Source organism: Myotis brandtii, unplaced genomic scaffold, assembly GCF_000412655.1.
Source record: "Myotis brandtii unplaced genomic scaffold, ASM41265v1 scaffold1018, whole genome shotgun sequence".
NCBI classification, from domain to species: Eukaryota; Metazoa; Chordata; class Mammalia; order Chiroptera; family Vespertilionidae; genus Myotis; species Myotis brandtii.
This window is the reverse complement of record NW_005353397.1, coordinates 725019-748699: the sequence shown is the minus strand read 5'-3', so window position 1 is coordinate 748699 and position 23681 is coordinate 725019. Positions and strand designations below refer to the sequence as shown.

The window sequence follows — 23681 nt, the reverse complement described above, 5'->3', positions numbered from 1 at the left end:
TTTAACTTTATTTTTAAATTACAGATTACATTCAATATTATTTTGTATTAGTTGCAGGTGTACAGCATAGTGGTTAGACAATCATGTACTTTATAAAGTGTTCCTTCAGATATTTCCAGTACCTTCCTGCATCATACATAGTTATTGTTGACTATATTCCCTATGCTGTACTTTACATCCCCTATTCTGTAACTACCAATTTGTACTTCTTATTCCCTTCATTTTTCTTACCCAGTCCCCCATCCCCCTCCCCTCTGGCAACCATCAGTCTGTTCTCTGTGCCTATAAGTCTGTTTCAATTTTGTTTGTTTGTTTATTTTGTTCTTTAGATTTCACATATAAATGAAATCATATGGTGTTTGTCTTTCCCTGACTTATTTCACTTAGCATGCTGCCGCAAATGGTGAGAATTCATTTTTTTTAATGGCCGAGTACTATTCTGGTCTATGTATGTACCATGGCTTTTTTACACACTAGTCTATTGATGGGCACTTGGGTTGCTTCCATATCTTGGCTATCCTATATAATAAAAGCATAATATACAAATTGTCCCCTCAACCAGAACTTTGACTGGGAGTTTGACCAGGAGTTCAACCAGGGGACAGGGCCGGCCGACCAACCTCCTGCCCCCCCCTCCCTGGGCCAGCCCGGTCCCGATCGGCCCTAATCAGGGGGGGTCAGCCGGACTCACCTGTGCATGAATTCATGCACTGGGCCTCTAGTTGTAAATAACTCTGCAATGAACATAGGGGTACATATCTTTTTTTGAATTCATGTATCTGAAGAAACTCACCAGTATAGTATTGATTGGGAAGTTTGCAAGATGACCTTTCAGATCTCCCAATCTTAAGGGTTCATGAATATGATGTTATGGTATCCCTGGCTTTGACTCTTACAGACAGAGCACTGGCTGGGTAATCACTGGTTTGATCAGACGAATCTTCCCTTACATCTCTTACATTATAATGGCCATCCTCTTTTATAGTAACCTGTTCTTTAACTACATAATATTTGTGTATTTGTCAATACATATTTTTCTCCATCTACAATTTTTCCGAATGTCTGCCTCTCATACTAGACTGAAGTTCCATGCATTGTTTCTTTTACTCACTATTGTGTATCTAGCACAAGGGTGGGAACCTTTTTTCTGCCAAGGGCCATTTGGATATATTTACAATATCATTCCTGGGCCATACAAAATTATCAACTTAAAAATTAGCCTGTTATATTTGGTCAAACATTTAATTAACTTACCCCTAATGCCTTGGCAGGGCCAGACCAAATGATTTCGAGGGCCTTATTTGACCAGTGGGCCAGGCCAGACATTCCCCACCCCTGACTCTAGCACTTAACTAGAAAAACACAGATTTCCAGTGAATAAATGATCAATGAGTCAGATTTTTCTTGTGAAAGTTTTTAGACCACATTGCGTCACTTTTAGTGGGCCAAAGATCTGTCCGTGAGTGAATTATAGACCCTGAAAATGGTTTCAGATAACTTAAAAAAATACAATTAGAGACAAAGCATTTTTAGATTTTTTTTATGCTATATAAGACAGCTTCTTATATAAAACAAAAAATGGAGGATAGATATCTAATAGAGTAAAACAGGCACAGGTGTTTAACCTGAGAAATAAAATTTAAACCCTAGGGTTGTTCCTTATGTAGATCTAAGAAACCTTAGCCTCAAAGTCTGATGAACCTAGGACTTTCATATTATTTATAGGTTATTATTAGGCCTAACAATTAGGCACAAAACAAATAAATGAACTAATAGGAAAACCAAAGCTCATATTAGTAGAATAATTAAAGTGAAAACAAGTGGGTAACTTAAAGAGCCTAATTGTGACCAATGTGCTCCTATATGTTTGAACAGTTAAATATTTGCTGCAGTACTGATTACAATATTTCACTAACCCATGACAGTTTTTGACATTTTACTTCCCTGAGACTGAATGTGAGCTTTTTTACACAATAATGATCAAAATCAGAATTCCAGTTTACTTAAAATTTGCCATGCACCTCCCAAATACTACCACGTTCACATATATCATCTCATCTAATTCTCACAACTAATTTATAGACCAGGAACTAAAACTCAGAGTAACTTAGATGCATGTCTAAAACTAGAATACTGTAAAAAGTGTTCATTATAATTGTAAAAAATCCTTGAAGTATCATTTAAATTCAGATGAAAATGTATATTATATTTATAAAAGCATATTTTTACTAATACTAAACATAAACTGTAATTAGAACGGCTAGAATATTATGTTCTAAGTAATGATATAATTTGGACAACTAAAGAGAAAATATTGTTTCAACTATATTATCAAAAAGATGTTAAAACTAATAATAACATATATTAACATTATATGCACCCTTTGATAGAATACACTGAGAAGGGTATATCACCTCTGTGGTATTCTTGCCAAAATTATATAACCTCAACTTAATTATGAGAGAACATCAGACAAAAACAACTCAAAAACATCCTACAAATGACTAGCCAGAACTCTTGAAAACTGTCACAGCCATGAAAGACAAAGAAATAATTCGTTTCAGATACTTCTGATGTATTCAGATCATCATTCTGAAGGTCAGTAGTCAATACACAGTACTGGATGTGTTCATGTAGGTTTAAGAAATTGGGATAATTCCATAGCATATCCAAAATATTAGCTACATCCTATGATACAAACTTCTTTTTACATTATTTGCAAGTGTCCCAGGACAATTAAAAATCAAGAAAAAGATTCGCTATGAACCAGAGATTTCTGTGAACTGGTTGCAAATTACACTGAGTTAAATTTACAAATCATCTCTTACAAAGGCTGTATGTTTCTCTACATAAGTATCTCAGCTCAGATTATTAGAGTTATGATGGTTACTCCCTTTGGACAAACAGAAAAGCAGACAAAGAAAAGCAAAACAAAAGTGCAGTGTGTGTGTGTGTGTGTGTGTGTGTGTGTGTGTGTGTGTGTGTGTTGTGAGGTGGGGTGGGGTGAGGGCGGGAGGCGAAAATTGAAACAAGAATGAAAGAAACACATTCATTAACCTGGGAATGCTACTAGATGCTTCAGGCTAGAAGTGAGCAGCTTGCTTCTAAACAGATTTTAATTTTTAATCCAGTGGAATAGGTCAGATGCAGCTCTCCCATCTGGAGGCCCCGTCCCAGAACCTACCTGCCCTAAGGCAGTACTGCGGGTCTGCTGGTAATGGTCACCTTTGGGTAAAAGCAATCTCCAGGCAGCCACTTGGCTCTGCGTATTCTGATCCCAAGGACCAGTAATAAAACTTGGATGAACTCTCCCAACGGGGAGGAGGGCTTCTCCTTAGATATATGTTAGGAGTGAGAAAAGACATAGACAATAAAAACATTTTTTAAAATAGCAGTGGGGGGGGGGGGATATCTATGTTTGAAATAAAATTCTAATAAATAAAGATCAGCTTTACCACTTAATTAAAATTGGGTTGAGGCATATATGCCGGTCCAAATGCGATGCTCATGAGACAAAAACTCAGACATGAGAGAGAGCTCCTGGGAAATTAAGTCGCCTGTATGGAGGGAGTATTGAACAGAGCAGGCCTCAGAGCTTCCACGCATGGAACTAAAACAAGCAAGGATGAACCGAGTCTGACTGATTTCCAAGCATTTCCCAGACCTCAGATTAGCTGGGTATTAGTGCAGGCAGGTCTCAGCTGTCCATGAAAATGAGAACACATTTTAAAAGCTGTGTTTGAGTGTTAAAGGTACTCAACATTTCTAGTATTGTTTACTGAAAAAGGTCAACACTCTAGTGTTTGATTTATGCACGCAGAATCTCAGTCTAAAATCACTAGGTTTCCCACATGGAATTTGCTGAGAGTGTGTTAAATGCATAGTTTCAGAGCCAGGAATATTTATTTCAGTGAATGCATTATTAAGGACCTCTGCTGTGCCCACCACTGGGAGACAGGAGATGAAGCAGCAGTGACCTGCAGTCTGAAGGCCAAGGACGCTGCCTAACTGGGTCACTCACTATAAACTCTAACAGCAATAACCCACACTCCTCCACACCTCTCTTCAATTCCCTTTTGACCAGTATAGAAATAAGGAAAATGAAAATGTTCAAATAAAACTCATATAGAACTTTAGTTCCAAGATGGTGGTTTGAGCCTGGTGTCTTTTTCTATATCCAGATCTATAAGCATTCACATCAGCTCTTGGTTCTTGCAAATCAAGAGTTTAACATATTGACTCCTTCCAATAGATTTGAGTTAAAATTATTAAATGCCCATGCAAGTAAATTTTTATTAATTGAACCGGAAATAATTCATACCAATTTTATGATAGTGAGAGGAGTTATTCACTGTAGTAAGCCAAGAATATATGTTGTATCAATTAAAAACCTTCTTAGGAGTAAGTCCAGTGTTCTAATAGACTATGGAAAAGCATAAAATGAATGTCAGGTAAATTTTGACTGGAACACAGGAGAGCCTCCCTTTATCATTCTAGAAAACATACTTCTCTAGTACAGGCAAATTCCCTGATAAATTCAGACATTATCCTTTTTATATAAATACTTTTCACTTGGAAAAGTGTTTTCTTTAAATTGAATCCTTAGTACATTTTAATATATAATTCAATTTATACACAGTAGACTTACATACAACTTTTCTAGAACACATTGTTTGCATAAAGCCAAGTGAATCTGTGATAAAAATTTCTATCATATTTAGATGTGGGGAACAGTACTCTCATATACATAGTAACATATACCTAGTTTTATATAACAATTTCTCCTTAAAAATAAGAACATAAAAAACGTCAGTCTCAGGAAATTTCAGAAGACTGTGGTGTTTAAATTACCCTTTTACTTGATACATTTTCCAAAACCTCAGAACCCTTATATTAAAATAGGTGGTGCTGACATGATTTGATTCAACCCCATGAATATGTACAGAGCCTCCCGTACACTTCCACCCCTGTGCTCTGTGCAGGTGATGCAAGATGAACCAGGCACCGTCCACTCTGCCTGCCTCGGAGGAGGTCACCCTGGGTTGGCAGGACACACACACACAACCGGTTGTAATGCCCTGGGATTACACTTTCATGGTATGAATAAAATGCTCTGGCAGCACAAAATAAAGAGTGAAGATTATGGAAGGGACATGAGAGCAGAGAGGGTAGCGCCCAGCAGAGGAGATGACATTTGAGCTGGATCTTGAAGGATGAATGGGATTAGAGCAGGCAGAGGAGAGGATTCCAAGTGTGTGTATAGGGAGGAGGGGGGGAAGGGGGGGGGGGGAGAGAGAATCAGCCCAAGTTTTCAATGTCTGACATAAAATAAAAATCACAGACTAGATGGTTTCTCACTGGCCTGCGCTTCCTCCCAAGCACTCTACGTGTACTAAGAAGAAGGAGAGGACTTCATGCACCTGAGCCCGGTAGGCCTGGGAGTGAGGAGTGCTACCACCACTGGAATGAAAAAAAGCGACTGCAATGATCACCTGTTTTCAGTGAGACTGAAACACAAGTTAAATTAATCTTCATGAGAAAGAGGGTCTGCTATGAAAAAAAAGTCTGCAAATCAACTGCAGGGTTTATAAGAATTTTGCTGTGTGCTGAAGAGCAAGGAGAAACTGCTCATTTTCTTTTAGTAATTTAATCACACTGGTACCCTGGGTGGAGATAAAGGCTGGCTCCTCTGCTGGCACAGAAGAAAAAGGAAGGAGGGAAAGCGAGCTCCCCTGGGTAAACCTGGAGAGAGAAGTTCTGGGAAGTCCTCGTCTTCAGTTGGGTTCTAAGTAATGGCTCTAAGCCCCAAGGATTCTAATGCTCCAAGGATTCTAATGCTCAAGTGAAGATGACAGGTATGTATATGGCTGAGAGACTAAGACAAGGCCAAGACTGAAGGGTTTTCACAGTGCTTATAAGCTAACTAGAGTACAATCCTCAGGGAGCCCTGGCCGGGTGGCTCAGTTGGTTATAGCATCATCTCATATACCAAGAGTTTTGATTCCTAATCAGGGCACATACCTAAGTTTTGAGTTGATCTGCAGTCAGGGTGGCAACCAGTCAATGTTTCTCTCTCTCTCCCCCTTCCTCTCTCTCTCTCTAAAAACAAACAAACAAACAAACAAACAAAACAAAACAAACAAAAAAACTAAGGGAAATTTGTTAGCTAGAACCCAAATATAATCAATCATATTTTGTTTTTTCAGATTTTATCTAATTAAGTTCATTCATATTGCTATTTTTCAAAGATGTGTACATGTATGTGTAAGTACACCTGTGTGTGCAAGAGAGAGAGGTTAAAAAATAAACCAAGTATGTATGTAAATTATGTTCACTGTTTACTTTTCTTTGAGCCACCTACATGTAGAGTCAAGCTGTAGGAAGAGTTATTTAGGAGGGCACGTCTTAGAGAGTTAACTCTTTTTTAACCCCCCATGTAAAAGAAGGCAGCTTCTGAGAGCTAAGCACTTGGGTTCTTGGATCCCTGTGTTACCCTCACCGCCGCGCCCTGGGGGAAGCACCGTGTGCAGGCTGCCGTGGCTTCCTGAGATTTGGGCTCCGGCCTCCAGTTCTGGGTCTGCCTCAGACTCAGTGTGTGAACATGGGCTGGTCAGTTTTTTCAGCTAAAAACAAAAGTCAGGGTTTGGATTAGACACTTTTCATGGCTGTTTCCTTCTCCAATGTCCTCTGATTCAGTAGTACAATATCATGTCCTAAAGAAATGTTTCCATCCTTCTGGGTTTTATATATTCACATTTTAGAGCCACTGTCATAATAACAATGCCCCATCTAGTGCCAACACAGGGAACATTGGTACAGGAGTGCGGAGGGGGGAAGGGCTCTCTAGCTTCGGGGCTCAGCACGGCAGTCGGCACACGTGGTGCCCCGGTGAGCTTGTTATGCCCCAATGACCCAACCTGGTGATGCAGGGCATCTTTTAAGAGACTGTGTTTTACAACTTTTATGTGTGATGTACAACACTAGCACAATAGGACTTTTATTAAGGTTGCACGAAATAATTATTCCTATTATTTTTACTGGCAGCTGCCACCACAAACATAAAAGAGCCTCCAGGGGTGGGGATCGGCAGGCAGTACCTTCCTGATGGAAGATGAGAAGGGACACGGGCTAAACCTCAGCCAGATTCTGGCATCTCACCGAGGTTTTTCAGACAGGGACCTGGGAGTTCAGCAAGGTTTTAATCTCTTCACCATTCCCTTTTTATTTCTTTCTTTCCAAATGCTCTCACAAGGAAAACACTGCTGACTGGCTAACACCTCACCACACACTCTTAGAACGTCCCGGGTTCCACACCACGCTATCCCTCTTCTCACTTAATGGCATTCACAGGAAAGAAACCAAGGCAGGGAACAAACACAATTACTGTGTTCGTATGTATCATTTAAACAAAGGATTGCGTAGTTCCCTTGTGCTTATTTTTCTCCATTCAGTGCCACGGTAATTTACTTTAAACTTTTTGTATTGTTATGTAGAAATCACTTAATTTTGGAACCTCCCTCCCTTCCATCTTCCCTCCCTCCCAGAAGCCAGGTGCATTCAGTGGAATATTTGTGGAGTGTCTACCACATGCCAAACATCGTCTTAATGATGTCTGGGCTGAGAGAACATAATGAGCCCAGACTCAGAAATTCTCCATCATGCTTCCAGTCCTGCTCACAGCCCTGTGACCTAGGTTAGTGGAAGCACACCTGACTTCTGGTGGCCAAACTCTCAGTGGCAAAGAGTTTTCTCCTTATTACCCCTGATCCTGATTCTTTTAATGGTTGAACCCACCCCAGCAGCTGCTTGTCTCTCAGAATGCTCCCATGCGGACTGGGCTAACGGCTGGCTCTAGTTGCTCACCTGCTTGTTAACCTGCTTTGATCTCTTCTAACCTGCTCCCTCTCTGTGACCTTCATCACCAGTCTGCCTTCTGTCCTTACCTTCTAGGGCCTAGAATCTAGGCAATCACTTGGAATTCTACCATCTAGCCCAGTGATGGCGAACCTATGGCACGCGTGTCAGAGGTGACATGAGAACTCATTTTTTGATTGATTTTTCTTTGTTAAATGGCATTTAAATATATAAAATAAATATCAAAATATAAGTCTTTGTTTTACTATGGTTTCAAATATCAAAAAATTTCTATATGTGACACGGCACAAGAGTTAAGTTAGGGTTTTTCAAAATGCTGACACGCCGAGCTCAAAAGGTTCACCATCACTGAATTCTAGCCCAATGCCACTTCTCCCCAACCCTCAACCTGGACTTGCCAGTTTAATCTGCTTCTACTGTGATCCACATTCCAAAATCAGCTTGATCCCAGGTGTCCCAAATTGTCCTTAATTCCCTCATTACACAGCCCGATATTCCTGCACCATGATCTTCATGTCCATCCTGAGGACAATGCACCCTTTGACTGATGGTCAAAAGGTTCAGAGTGATGGTCTCTGCTCAGTTCCCCTGATCTCAACCCAGGTCTGGCAGCTGTGGTACTCCTGAGTACAGCTGTTACCTGGTAACCAGCAACTGAGGTAGCTCAAACTTCCCTAGAGGGCCACCAGAAGCTAGTGGTCTCTTAAAAAATACTAAAGAAAGGAAACATATAGAATAGGGCCCGGTACATGACAGGGCCTCAATATTTTTTGGCAAATTATGTAAGGGTATCTTTTAAATAACAAATTGCCAATGTCCAGAGTTACGATTGAATATTGTAAGCTTCAGGATAGGAAATCATTTTGGTTTATGTCTCTATCCCCAGGACCTTGCACAGTGCCTGGCATAAAGTGGGGTTGATAAACATTTGTTGAATTAAAATGACTTTGTTGAGAAAAGTATGTCAAAGGCACTTTTGGAGGGTATCTAATTTCCCAGGAGTTTAGATGAGACACCTGAAGATGTCCAGACAAAACTATCAGATCTTTTGGGCCCCGACATCTACATGCTGCGGCAGTAGCGTGTGGGAGTCTATCCCACGGGCATGGACAACACAGGAGAGGAGTGAGAACTCTGCAGGACGGCCTGTGACCTAATGTCCACTCCCTTCCTGCTGGGATCCTCTGCACCTTCAGGTTTGGCCTAGGTTGTGGGAGGTCCTTCTGATCAGCTACTTACTCATAAACAAAAACAAGAATCTGGGTTTGGCCAATCATCTCCCATGTTTGAAACACATACGAGCAAGAAACAGCCTGCTATAGGCCCTCTAATGGAGCCCAACACAGCTGCCAGAACAGCTGGATGACAATGGGCTAAGAACATAATGCTCTTAGTGAATGGTCTGAGGTCAGTGGAGCATTTAATTTTTTTTTTTTTTAGTTCAAACAATCCAGAAATGTAGAGAACACTATACTCACGTCAATCAAGGGAGCATGATTTTCAAATTATATTAGCACTCATTTCACATTAAATATAAAGCATTTGTTTTTTAAATGCTCATAGCAATCCATGAGCAAAACAAAACCAAAAACAAAACATATATAGATACAGAAATGTTTAGTCCTAGCTGTGGTTCCTGATAGTCATCTTGAGATAAATTTCCACAACGGATGTTGCAATTAAGACAGTAATATTTATTGAAAGGTAAACCATAAATGTATAGCCCCTTGAAACATTATCGAACAGAAGTAATTTATACTACAGCTGGGGCACTGCATTTGAGCCCTGCTTTGATTTTATCAGCATTTGTCAATTAATCAACTTGAACCTTGTAAAACATGTTCTCATATTAGTAGAAACAAGCAATTGCTTGCAGACTTTGAAGGAAAGGTCGTTTAATAATTTGCTAATTGTGCAAAGATAGATTTAAATTTTAAAAAAGGTAAACACTCATTACCACAGAGTATAAACTGCACTTTGTTTCAGATTAACCTTGCTAACTTAAATATGGTCAATGGTTTCACTTTTTTTTTTTTTTTTTTTTTTTTTTTTTTACTGAATAGCAGACAAATTTGACAGAAAGAAATTAATCTAGCTTCAAGTTTTTAAAATTTATTTTAAGAAACTTTTTTGTTGTCACCTTTGCCATTTCAATATGTTGCTAGCCTTGAGGCTATGATTATAAACAAATCAACCATATTTTCTTGGCAGAAAGGTGAAGAGAAAAAAGACAAAGCACAAGAAACGGGAAATGGAGAAGCACAAAAGAGCCATGCAGTGCCAATGTTCCTTCCCTTCCCTTCCCTTCCCTTCCCTTCCCTTCCCTTCCCTTCCCTTCCCTTTTCTGTTCTTTTTGCCTCAACTCATCCTTCCAGTAGATGAGATGTCAGCTCCCTGCTTCTGACTGCCGGCTCATTTTAGGTCAGTATGTGGGAAAGAAGCTGAGTCAAGCTTCTCCAGCAACCCATGCATCAGCACACTGGCCAACGCTCTGGCAACCAAGAAAGCACTTTAACTCACTGCCACAGCATCACACCGCCAACCACGGTGCAGTCACAAAGGACTCCACGAAGTTTAAAACGTACCTCGGAGAGCAATGTCTACACTGGGGTCTGCAGGGCTGAATCGAGAAATCCGCACCATCTTAGAAGCGTAAGTGAAACTCGAGATGAGCTGGCCTGCCTTGAGACATTCGTAAGAATATGAATTTTGCAGGGAGTTTACAGAGACAATGCTTGTTGAGTGGAGATGGGTCTGGCCAGACCCAGTCTTGGCAAACTGCTTTGCTGCACAGCTCCTTTTATAAGCGTCCTAAGGCCCAGGTTGCTCTCTGCCTGCTCAAACTGGCTTATCAATCCATTCCATTCCATTCCATTCCATTCCATTCTGGTCTCTCTTCTAAATAAGTCATTATTACAGGCACATTTCCCTAAGCAGATGCAAACACTCTTTCCCTGTGCCACACTCCCTTGGGCAAGTGAGGTTTCTTGGAAAAGGGTCAAGGAGCAAACAAAATACCTACTGAAAAACAAGCCTGTGGTTTCAGGGGACACTGTTACTCACACAGGCCACAAGTCAGATTGTAGACACTGCCTGGGCAGTACAGTGACTCTAGTGGGGCCAGTTATGGGGAGCAAAACCTGACATCTGCAGCCAAAGTTTCTTTTTGTGGTCATAACAAATAGGTTTCTTTACTTATATTTTCCAGTTTTAATGAGGTATAATTGACAAATAAAAATGTATCAATTTAACGTGTGCACATGATGATGTAATATACATATACTGTATATTGTGAAATGATTACTGCAATAAAGTGAGTTAACACATATATCACCTCATGTAGTTACGTGTGTGTGTGTGTGTGTGTGTGTGTGTGTGTTTGTGTGTGGTGAGAAGGGTTTATTTCTTATGGAAACAATTCTGATAGTCAAGGAAATGAAAAATTTCCTTGTCTAATATTTCTAATTAAAAGCTGCTAATCAAATTCTAATTACTTAATAAGGTGGCAGCAAAGCTTTTATAAGGGAAATGTTACTATAAAATTACTATCTTCTGTTCTCATCATCTTATCTAACAAATATGGAATATTTCTGAAAAAGATAATCCTTATTGTATTTTTTTCACTTTGAGTCATAGGGAGAAAAGTCCCCTTTATCTTCTTTTACCATTTGCTTTTATTAACCTCAGCTTCAGTTAGCTCACTGCCACATACCAAGAATCTTTTCAAAACAAAGGAGATAAGAGGTAATGCCCATGTGGGAGGGAGGCGGCATGGCGACAGGAGACGTGTCCACCTAAAGCACAGATACCATATTAAGAAGCCACAGGGAAAATGAATGGATGTGGATGGCAGGTTTTCATTTGTTCCCTTAACACCTCAGAATACTGTAAGAATACTGTAAGTAAGTTTGTGTGTTTCCATTCAAACGGTTCCAATATCTTGAAAGTCTTAATCATTTCTAATCGCAGTTTCTGAAGTGTTCAAAGCTGTGCTTAAGGAGCATTATTGGTATTCAAAGTAGTCACACTACATTAAGCAGATTTACAGCCTTGTTCATGGTTATCCTTGATCATCTTTATTTAAAAGTAAGTTTAGGCTGATGAGGTGGCTTAAGCATCCTCCCATGTTTCAGCCTGTTAGTCATGCCACACCAGAACATCTGGCTCTGCTGGGCACCCTCACACTTCTTCAAATGAAAATGAAGCTGGCAAGTTAAAGGGGGAGGGGGGGCAGGTGGCAGTGAACTAGGAAAAAATTTAAAAGGGCAGCCTTGTTTTAAAATGTACCTGGGATTTAGTTTTATTCAAATTATGGCATGTTTGCCACTGAAAAGATAGTTTGCTACTTACAGTTCCCAAGAGGAGGGGGGCATGCAATACCATGCCGAGCCACACTGGGCCACAGGGGCAGGTGCCAGAGTAGGTCAGGAGCAGAGGGAGTGAGGGGAAAACATGGCCAACAGCCTTTACTGCGGTTTCCACGGGAAAGGCAAAGCAAGGCAAGGTAAGAAGGTATAGGATTGGACAGTTTCAATAATGTCAGTGTGATTCAGTTGGTTGAGTGCTGTCCCATTCACCCAGAGGTCTCCGGTTCAATTCCCTGTCAGGGCACATGCCCTGAGATGTGGGCTCGATCCCCAGCAGGGGGTGTGCAGGAAGCAGCTGATCCATGGTTCTCTCTCATGGATGTTTCTCTCTCCCTTCCTCTCTCTCTAAATCAATAAAAACATTAAAAAAATAATTTCAGTGGGTTGGGGTACAGGAGTGGTTCCTGGTTTTCCAAATACTAGCCCTCTGGTGATTTAGGGAGGGGGATCATGTTCTGGACTGCAGGAGCCTGATAAGGTGAGGCTGGTGGGGACATGGACTCGGGATAGCATGGTTTGTTTATCTAAGTGTTTGTGGTCCCAGGCAGAGTGTTTGCTATCTCTAGAAATTAGGGCGCCCCGGGAAGGATCGTGCCTCCACCTGGGGTCGCCAAGGCCCTAAGATAGCAAGTATCATAAAATACGGAAAATAAATACACGAATAATGTAAGCCTGTCTGGAACACTGCTACAAGAAGCTTAAAAACAGCTGCTCAGACCTTACTGTGTGTAAGGATCACCTGGGTATTCTGTTAAAGTACAGATTCTGATTCATTAGATCAGGTGAGGCTTGAGGCTGCATTTCTAATAAACTCCTTGGTGATATTGGGACCACACCTGGAGTAGTTACAGCCAAGAATACATCACTAAGAGTCTTCTATCTGCGGCACCTCTGCAGGGAAAGGGAGCCCCGCCTTGAATCAGATACTGCTAGACACTGAATACACAGACTCCATTCTGTTTTGCTTGGACAATACCCTTTGTTCAAAGGAAAAATTATCCCAATTTTATAGGCAAGGAAACAGATTCAGGGTGGTAAGTAACCTGCCTGGCTCATCTACCTGAAAGTTAGAAGATATAAATGTATCTGATGTAAACAACCCCCTCCCCAAGAGTAACGACAGCTGGCACCACTGTGACAGAGAAGTGTCTGCTGGTAAAGGTCTCCTAAAATATAAAGTCCATGGGCTTAAAATGTGGCCCACTTACAACTTGACTTCTACAAAGAAGAGAGATTGTGAATAGTGTTCATTATCTTAGACCCAAAAATAACTAGCGCTGACTAAATAACCTCTATTTCATTATAGCCATTTGAGGAACACTTTAAATGGGATTAAGCTAGTGTTTTTATTTTAAAAAGCGATACACATACACGGTGAGATACATACTCTCAAAGTTAGTTGTCTCCCACCCACATACTCCTAGTTCAACTGCTCAGAGATAACTACTGCTGGGCTTGGTAGACTTCCAGAACTGTGCTGTGCAAATAATAAACTTTTTTTCCATATTCATGCATCCAGTCATTCTAAGACACTAGGAGGAAAAACAGTAAATAAACACACAAAATACCTCGTGCAGCTTGCATACTAGTAGAGGAGATAGATCATAAACAAATGAATAAAATATATATTATGTCAAGTAGGGATAAATGCTAATGGAGAAAAAGCCAGGAACAAGAGTGGGCAGTATTTGCTATTATAAGTACAGTGGTTAAGAAAAGCCTTATTGAAAAGATGGTACTTGAGTAATGAATGACATAAAGGGGGTAATCCTATTCCACACTAACTTTTTCCTGTTGCAATGTATGTTAAAGCCCTCCCTGGATCAGATCTCATAGATTCTACCTTATTCTGTTTAATGGCTCCGCGGCACTCCGCTGTTTGTACACACCATAATACTGATGGTCATTTGGTTATCTGTATGAATGGAAAGCATTTGGTAATACTGGTATAATTTGTGAGGTGATAATTTGAATGGCTATAAAGACATGTGGGGAATGTGATATAAAGTGTGATGAAATAGGACAGGGCTGAGCTTAGGAAGCTGTGGGTGCCAGCCCGAGCTGCACCTCAGTACCGAGGTGACCATGTTATGCCACTGAGTGTTTATTGATTCCTTTTTATATTAGTGGTCTGGCCTCATGAGAGGTTTCCCTTTTTCCTGCTACACCTTGAGCTGTGTTACTGCCCCTCAGGTGCAAGGGCATGTCCAGGAGCTTCTCTACCTGGAGGCCAGGTGATGTCCTGCTTGCAACACTTTCCTCAGTGCCAGGCTACTTGTAACCCCTGCAGAGACAAATAAAAACGTCAACCTCCAGGTGACAAATGTTTCATGTTCCTCACAGAGGCAACATGAGAACTATAGGGAGCAGTTTACCCTCTGGGCTCTGAGCATGATCTTCCCCCTTAGGAGAAAGCACATAAACTGTCTTAAAATTAAAACACAAAAACCTTACCTCCAGTCCTATTTACTTACATGGATACAGATGTTTAGCATTGGGCCATATGACTGAACAGATTTCACATTTAATGAAAGATTAATTTATTCATTCAATTAGTATCTGAGTCAATACCTGGAATATGCCAGCACTCTCCCAGGCTCTATTGGAGGAACAAATATCACTGCAATATGTCACCTTCTGGCTCTTAACAAAGACAGGACAAGTTCAAAATCTACTGTGATGCAAGGCTGCTTATGGTAAGTGGTGCCAAGGGCAATACAATAGTAATTAAAAGAAAGGGAAAGTGCTATGATCCATGAGCTGAGATATGAATAGGTAGGGATGGTGGCGGAACAAGAGGAGTTTGTGAAGGGATAAGAGAAAGAGAGAGAGAGAGAGAGAGAGAGAGAGAGAGAGAGAGAGAGGATGTGAACAGAAGGGGAACAATAACTGCACTATAAGGAAAGGCTCTGGTGAGGGAAAGCACAGGAGTTGGAAAGGGAACACGAAGTGGCCCAGCAGAGCTTAGACACAGCATGTGGGGAGCGGTGGTAGAGACAGGAGATGTTGGCTGGAGTGAGCCTGGCAGAGGGTCCTGAGGCCCCTACTTTGTTATGAGATAAGGGACACATAGATGAGTTCTGAAGGATATCAAGAAAAACACCATCACCGTCTTCCTCTGTTTTTGGTTCTGCCTTTTTTTTAAGGAGTATTTGTGTATTCTGCTTTTATAACTAAGTTCACTAATTTTTAAAACCAACTTTATACTTATCCAAGTAATATATGCCTATAGGATAAAAAGGCAACTAACATTGTAAGGCCTATAACCCAAACAGGAAACCCCTTGATTCCTCAAAGGAAACCATTTTGTTGTTTGCTCCTATGATGAAAGGTATGTATTTGACAGACTGAGTAACCATCTATATGGCTATCACTTTTGCCCCAACAATTGTTCTCAGTTTGGTTATTAGGGGCTTGCTTAGGGCAGGAAGACTAACCAGTATCTCTAACCTAACACTCCACACCCCCTGCCCCGTCCACACACAAACACATGCCCCCAGGGAGGTTGAATCCTGTCATTGGAGAGGGACCTGGAGAGTATTATGCTAAGCCAAATAAGCCAGTCAGAGAAAGACAAGTATCATGTGATCTCACTCATATGTGGAATCTAATGAATAAAATAAGCTATTCAACAAAACAGAAGCATGGAACAGATTGTTGAATCTGAATTTCAGAGGGAACTCGGGAGAGGGTGGGTGTGTGGGAAGAGATCAACCAAAAAACTTGTATGAACATGAGCATGCGCGCGCACACTCTCCCCTCCCCCCGACCCCCCCCCACACACACACACACGCTAGGATGGTGGAGGGGGGTGAGGGGGCAGAAGCGGGCTATAAGGGGTCAATGGGAGAAAAAAAGGGGGCATATATAATACTTTCAACAATGAAGATTTTTTTTAAAAAGCTTTGCCTGCTAAATAAACTTCCTCAAGCACCAAAAAAATACCCCAACCATTTAAAACTTTATAAAAAATATATGTTTATTGATTTCAGAGAGGAAGGGAGAGGGAGAGATAGATAGAAACATCATAGAGAGAGAATCATTGATTGGCTACCTCCTGCACACCTACTGACTACCTACTGGGGATCGAGCCTGCAATCCAGACATGTGCCCTTGACCAGAATCAAACCTGGGACTCTTCAGTCCGTAGGCTAACACTCTATCCACTGAACCAAAATGGCTAGGGACATTTTAAACTTTTAATTATGACATTTGATTCCATATATTTAAGTAATGTGTGCATAGTGATGTTTCTTAAATTGTCATTTTCAGAGATTATCTAATGTCTTACTACTATGCAAAATGAGAAAAATGTAGCACTCTTATCCCATCACCCCCTCCCATCAAGTTTTCTTCCCCCATCTTTCCAGGAGGTTAAGTAGCAATTTGAGGTTAAACCAGGGGTGGGCAAACTTTTTGACTCGAGGGCCACAATGGGTTCTTAAACTGGACCGGAGGGCCGGAACAAAAGCATGGATGGAGTGTTTGTGTGAACTAATATAAATTCAAAGTAAACATCATTACATAAAAGGGTACGGTCTTTTTTTTTTTAGTTTTATTCATTTCAAACGGGCCGTATCCGGCCCGCGGGCCATAGTTTGCCCACGGCTGGGTTAAACTGATATTCTGTGTTTATTAATATGACCATGTAATATTGTTACTGTTGAGCAATGCAGTTTAAGAATACATTTCCTATCTTGTTCAATATTTTGTTTTTCCTGATGTTGTCTTTTATTTTTTCCTTTCTTGTGTGTTTATTACTCACTGTTCCTGAACTATTTAAAGGAACTACAAAAGCCCTATTAAAACCAGGTCTTTCCCTCTCCCTCCCTCTCTGAAATCAATAAAAATATATTTTAAAAAAGAAAACAATCCAATTTATAACTGAAGCAAAAAAAATAAAATATGTAGAAATAGATTTAATCAAGGAGGTAAAAGACTTGTACTGGAAGAATTATAAGACACTGAAGAAAGAAACTGAAGAAGATACAAGTTAGTGGAAGTATACACTGTGCTTATAGATAGGGGCAATTAGCAGAGTTAATATGTCCATACTATCCAAAGCAATCTATAGATTCAATGCAATCCTTATCAAATTACCAATGGCGTATTTCGCAGAATTAGAACAAATAATACTAAAATTTATATGTAACCATGAAAGATCCCAAATAGCCACAGAAATATTGAGAAAGGACAAAGATGGAGATATCATGCTACCTTTTATCAAACTATACTATAAGGCTATAGTAATCAAAAAAGCATGGTACTGACATTAAAACAGACACATAAATCAATGGAACAGAAGAGAAAACCACAAAACAAACCCACACCCACATGGTCAATTAATTTATGACAAAGGAGGCAATAATATGCAGTCTATTCAATAAACGGTTGGAAAAATTGGACAAATACACATACAAAAAATGAAACAAGACCACAATCTTATAGCATGTTTAAGAATAAACTCAAAATGGATTAAATACTTAAATATGACTCAAAACCATAAAACATTTAGAAGAAAGCATAGGCAGTAAAATCTCAGATATTGCTCTTAGTACTGTTTTATCTGACATATCTCCTCAGGCAAGAAAAACAAAAGGAAAAATAAACAAATGGGACTACATCAAACTAAAAAGATTTTTCATGACAAAGGAAACCATCAACCTACTGAATGTGAGAATATATTCACCAATGGTATATCTGATAAAGGGGTTAACCCTTCGTACTCCATACAAGGTCTGTAGACGCACGCAGCAGACCTTCCTCACACACAACGTGAGTCTATAGCCGCAAACCTCGCATACCCATTCTGGTCGCCCAATTTTAAAATCAGACTTGTTAGTGACATCTCTGGGTTTGTTAAGAAAATTATGGTAACTTAAATTCATAAATATTCCAGCGCTTATGGAAGAAATTCCAATATCAATATATAGGGCTGCCACGCAGACTCACGAGAGATAAACACCTCGACACTTGAGATTTTTTTTTGTTCATTGTGACACTTGAGATTTGTTTGTGTTATCATGAATTTCACGCTTAAAATGGTAAACATGGTGTGCATTCTTCATTTTTTTCCTTTTTTACAGATTTTGTCTTTGGAGCATCAACAAAATTTAGCGTTTTCAAGGCTTTTCGTGTTGACGATTTATTTTTATTTCATGCTCTCTTTTGTTGATATTTCCATAGAATTGAAAATTATCATTATTTTATTATTGAATTTATAGTTGTAATATATTGTGCAAATAAAATTCAATTCCCATAAATGGCATCAGATGAAGAAATCATTGAACCAAGCACCTCGCAAGAAGAAGAAGATGACATCCTTTATTGGTTTCCGTTTTGGACGCATGACAGTTAACTGGTTAATATTCAAAATTTATAAAGAGCTCATACAATGCACCACAAAAAAAATTCAATTTTAAAAAATGGGCAGAGGAATTGAATAGACATTTCTCCAAAGAGGCCATACAGATGGCCAACAGACATATGAAAAGATGTTTAACATCACTAATCATCAGGGAAATGAAAATTAAAACCATAATGAGATATCATCTCCCACCTGTCATAATGGCTATAACCAACAAACAAGTGTTGGCAAGGATGTCCAGAAAAGGGAACCCTCTTGCACTCTTGGTGGGATTGCTAATTGGTACAGCCTCTATGTGAAACAGTATGAAAGTTCCTCCAAAAAATTAAAAATAGACCTACCTAACAACTCAGCAATTCAACTTCTGGGTATATATCCAAGGAAATCCAAAACACTAATTTGAAAAGATATATGCACCCCTATGTTCATTGCAGCACTATTTACAACTAGAGGCCGGTGCACAAAATTCATGCACGGAGGGCGGGGTCCCTCAACCCAGCCTGCACCCTCTCGCAATCCAGGACCCCTATGGGGATGTCCGACTGCCAGTTTAGGCCCAATCCTGCAGGGATCCCTGTGGGATCGAGCCTAAATTGCCTCTCGCAATCTGGGACCACTGGCTCCTAACTGTCGGCCTGCCTGCCTGCCTGCCTGCCTGATTGCCCCTAACCCCTCTGCCTGCCTGCCTCATCACCCCTAACCACTTACCTGTCTGCCTGATCATCCCTAACTGCTTGCCTGCCTGCCTGATCATCCCTAACCACCTCTGCTTCGGCCCCAGCCACAATGGCTTCATCCGAAAGGATGTCCAGAATGACATCTGGAAGGTCGTTTGGCTGTCTGGTCTAATTAGCATATTACGCTTTTATTATTATAGATAGCCAGGATATGTAAACAAACCAAGTGCCCATCAATAGATGAACAGATAAAGAAAATGTGTTACATATAACAATGGAATATTACCCAGCCATAAAAAAATGAAATCTTACCATTTCTCATAACGTAGATAGACCTAGAGACTATTATGCTAAGTGAAATAAGTCAGCAGAGATGTGTGGAATCTAAAAGAACAAAATCAATGAACAAAACAGAAACAGACTCATAGATACAGAAAATAAACAGGGTTGCCAGATGGGAGGGGATTAGGGGCTGAGTGAAAAAGATGAAGGGATTAAGAACTACAAATTTGTAGTCACAAAATAGTCATGGGGATGTCAAGTACAGCATAGGAATATAGTCAATAATCCATATATATAAAAGCCAAGTGACCGGAATGACAGAACAACTGGAACAACCGGAATGACTGGTTGCGGCAAACGGGGAACCGGGGGTTGGTGGCAGCAGGGGGCAGGGCCAGCTGCGGGCAGCTGGGAAAGATGGCCCTGATCGCAGGCCAGGCCTAGGGACTGTGCCTGCACATGAATTTCGTGCACCGGGCCTCTAGTCTATATAGATAAAAAGCTAGCGACTGGAACGCCTTAACGACCAGAACGACCAGTCACTATGACGCCCACTGCAGCCAGCTGCCTGCAGCCCCTCCCCCCAGCTGGCCCTGCCCCCAAATGGCCCCCCACCCTGACTGGGGGTGGGGCCGGCCAGCCAATCACCTGCTGCCCCTCACCCCAGCTGGCCCCGCCCCTGTTCGCCCCCCCCATCAGGGGTGGGGCCAGTTGGCCAACCTCCCATGTCCCCTCACCCTCACCGGCTGGCCCAATGGCCCCCATCAGGGCAGGCTGGCCAGACCTCACCCATGTATGAATTTGTGCACCGGGCCTCTAGTATTGTAATAACTATGTATGGTGCCAGGTTGGTACTAGACTTATTAGGGAATCACTTTGGAAATTATATAAGTGTCTGACCCCTTTGCTGTGCACCTGAAACTAACAAAATAATATTGATGCCAACTGTTAAAATAAATAAATAAATAAATTTAAAAAGATACAGGTTTTCAAAAGCTTTTCTTTTATTTCATGAGTTATCTGAGCTCCCTTCCCCCTTTCTATCAATCTCTGTTTGATCTCTACAGGGTGTCCCCCCAAAATGTACACATACTTTAACAGCTGATAGCTCAATTTTGAAAGTGAAATTTTTAAAATAAACACTGCCTTTATAATTATTCAAAGTGTGTGTATACATTTTTGGAGAGACCCTATATATTTTATTCTTTATTTTATATTGGGGGCTATACTCAAATATCTGGTGACTCTCTCAGTATTCATTTATATTTAGGATTCATATGTATTATATTATATATTATACTTCTTTATATATATATGAATATCTTAAATGTATGGATATATAAATATATATAAAGAAAATATAAAATTCATTTATATTTAGGAATAGTCAGTCCCAATAAGACTAATTAGAAACCCTGAGTAGGGGTAGAGTGTCCTTAATACCTATGATATTATTGGGTGAGGCATGTAGCCATTTCCATGGGGATTCTAAATGCCAGTCAGGTAATTTATTTGGGCTATTTAATTTATTTAGTTAAAAATCTGGTGATATAAGAGGAATGGTGGTGTGAAAGATCCCCTTGGCCTCTCCCCCTGAAACTTCAACAAGTTAACCAACTATAATTCAACAAAGAATTCCCTACTCAATAGAGAGGCATACCTAAGAGACCCATGCATTGGTACATCTAATGGTTGGCAACCAGGAATAAACAGGGAGACAAGAAGGGAGGATAGCACAGAGGACTTGAAAATACAGACCTGTAGCCTGAGCTCGAGGCTCAGCCTGGAGAGGGGAGGAAGCTAATGGTAGCATGTGCTTCCTTTGGCCTAGAAGGACAGAGAGCTGCAGGGGCAGTCTAGCAGGGCAAGTATAAAGCAGAGCAAACAGAGACTGAGCCAGTAGGCACCTGACAGAGCATGGGTTCTACTGTGCAGCTCTTTTTGGGCCAGGCAGTGGTGTTTCAGAAAGAGAAATGTTACCACAGTGCCCTGCTGCCACCACTTAAGCTACCAAAACTCACCTCCCATTGCCCTTGGAGTCAGGTCAAGGAGCCTATTATCTGTAAACCAAGAGCTATTGCAGTAGAATTGCTGTTTCCCTCTGTGACTGATCCCCAGATGGGAGGCTTGAGGTAGTGATCCCAAGGAGGTCAGGGGTCACCATTATGGTGAGGGCAAAACAAATCCCACCCCTAAGCAGCAAGGCTGTACTGTCTTAAGGAAGCCATGGAGGTCAAGATTGGGAGATCACAGGGGTAAAAAATCTTCAATTCGTGCCATCTACTGGAAAATATTAGAAAGACTTCTTCAGAAGAAGCTGCTATTGTCCAGGTATATAGACATATATAAATGCCTAGGCAAAGGAGAACAGAAAACACCATGAATATCCACGGTAACAAGGATGATCAGAAAGAAAATGAAAAATCCCCAGAAAGCAAGCTGGAATACATAGAAATCCTATATAATCACTCCAACACACAAGATGGCCACCCCCATGTGGACACAAGATGGCCACCCCCATGTGGACACAAGATGGCCGCCACAAGATAGCCGGCAGGGGAGGGCAGTTGTGGGCGATCTGGCCAGCAGGGGAGGGCAGTTAGGGATGACTGGGCCTGCAGGGGAGGACAGTTGGGGGGAACCAAACCTTCAGGGGAGGGCAGTTGGGGGGGACCAGGCCTGCAGGGGAGGGCAGTTGAGGGCGAACAGGCCAGTAGGGGATAGCAGTTAGGGGAGGGAAGTTAGGGGCAACCAGGCCTGCAGGGGAGGGCAGTTGGAGGGGACCAGGCCAGCAGGGGAGGGCAGTTGGGGGTGACCGGGCCTGCAGGGGAGGGCAATTGGGGGTGACCAGGCCAGCAGGGGAGGGAAGTTAGGGGTGAGAGGCTGGTAAGGCAGAAAAGTTAGGGGTGACCGGGCCAGCAGGGGAGGGCAGTTAGGGGTGACTAGGCTGGCAAAGGAGAAAAGTTAGGGGTGACTGGGCCAGCAGGGGAAGGCAGTTGGGGGCAATCAGGCCAGCAGGGGAGCAGTTAGGCGTCAATCAGGCTGGCAGGGGAGTGGTTAGGGGGTGATCAGGCTGGCAGGCAGAAGCGGTTAGAGGCAATCAGCCAGGCAGGCAGGCGAGCAGTTGGGAACCAGCAGTGCTGGATTGTGTGAGGGCAGTCGGACGTCTCTTGAGGGGTCCCAGATTGGAGTGGGTGCAGGCTGGACTGAGGGACACCCCCCCCCCCCCGCACAAATTTCATGCACCGGGCCTCTAGTATGTTATATAATAGACCAAGATTTCAAGATTGCAGTTTTGAAAATACTCAAAGAAATAGGAGAAAATACAGACAGGCAATTCAACGCACTCAGAAAACAAATCAATGAACAAAATGAGTACTTTATCAAAGAGATTGAACATTTAAAAAAGAACCTATCAGAAATCCTGGAAATGAAGCATGCAATTAAGGAGATTAAGAGTGAACTTAAGCATAGAAAACAGAGCCAACCAGATGAAGAAGAGAATTAGTGATATCAAAGATAGGAATCTAGAAATGATGCAGTTGGTAGAAGAGAGAGAAAAAGGAAAGAGCTCTATGAAAACTGTCTGACTCCATCAGAAAAGGTAATATTAGAATAACAAGCATTCTGAAGGAGGAAGAGAGAAATCAGGGAATGGAGAATCAATTCAAATTAATAGTGGATGAGAACTTCCCAAATCTATTGAAAGAACTAGATCCTCAACTATAAGAAGCAAACAAAACACTTAGTTACTTCAACCCAAAGATGCCCTCTCCAAGGCACTTAGTATTAAAACTGTCAAAAAAATAACGACAGAGAAAAAATTCTCAAAGCAGTCAGAGAAAAGAAGGAAGTGACCTACAAAGGAAAAGCCATCAGAATTTCATCCCACTTCTCAGCAGAAACTCTATAAGCCAGATGAGAGTGGAATCAAATATTCAAACATCTGAAAGAGAGAAATTATGAATAATATATCCAGCATAATTATCATTTAAACTAAAGGCCCAGTGCGTGAAATCGCGTGGCCCCACCCACCTGCCCGCCACCTCACCGCACTTGCAGTCCCGCCCACCCATGTGCCTCGCCGCACCCACCTGCCTGTTGCCCCTGCCT

At 41.3% G+C, this 23681-nt stretch overlaps 1 protein-coding gene across 3 annotated transcripts in view; it reads right to left on the bottom strand.

Moving 5' to 3' along the window:
- ENOX1 (ecto-NOX disulfide-thiol exchanger 1) overlaps window positions 1-23681 on the bottom strand; it is a 564230-nt gene that overhangs the window by 245012 nt on the left and 295537 nt on the right. The window contains exon 1 of one of the 3 annotated variants that reach the window (XM_005853252.2): window positions 10461-10664. The exons of the other annotated variants lie outside the window; for them this stretch is intronic. Coding sequence (XP_005853314.1) covers window positions 10461-10518 — 58 coding nt within the window. The 5' untranslated portion in view covers window positions 10519-10664. Of the gene's footprint in view, window positions 1-10460; window positions 10665-23681 lie in introns of those variants that run through there. 3 annotated transcript variants of the gene reach the window in all.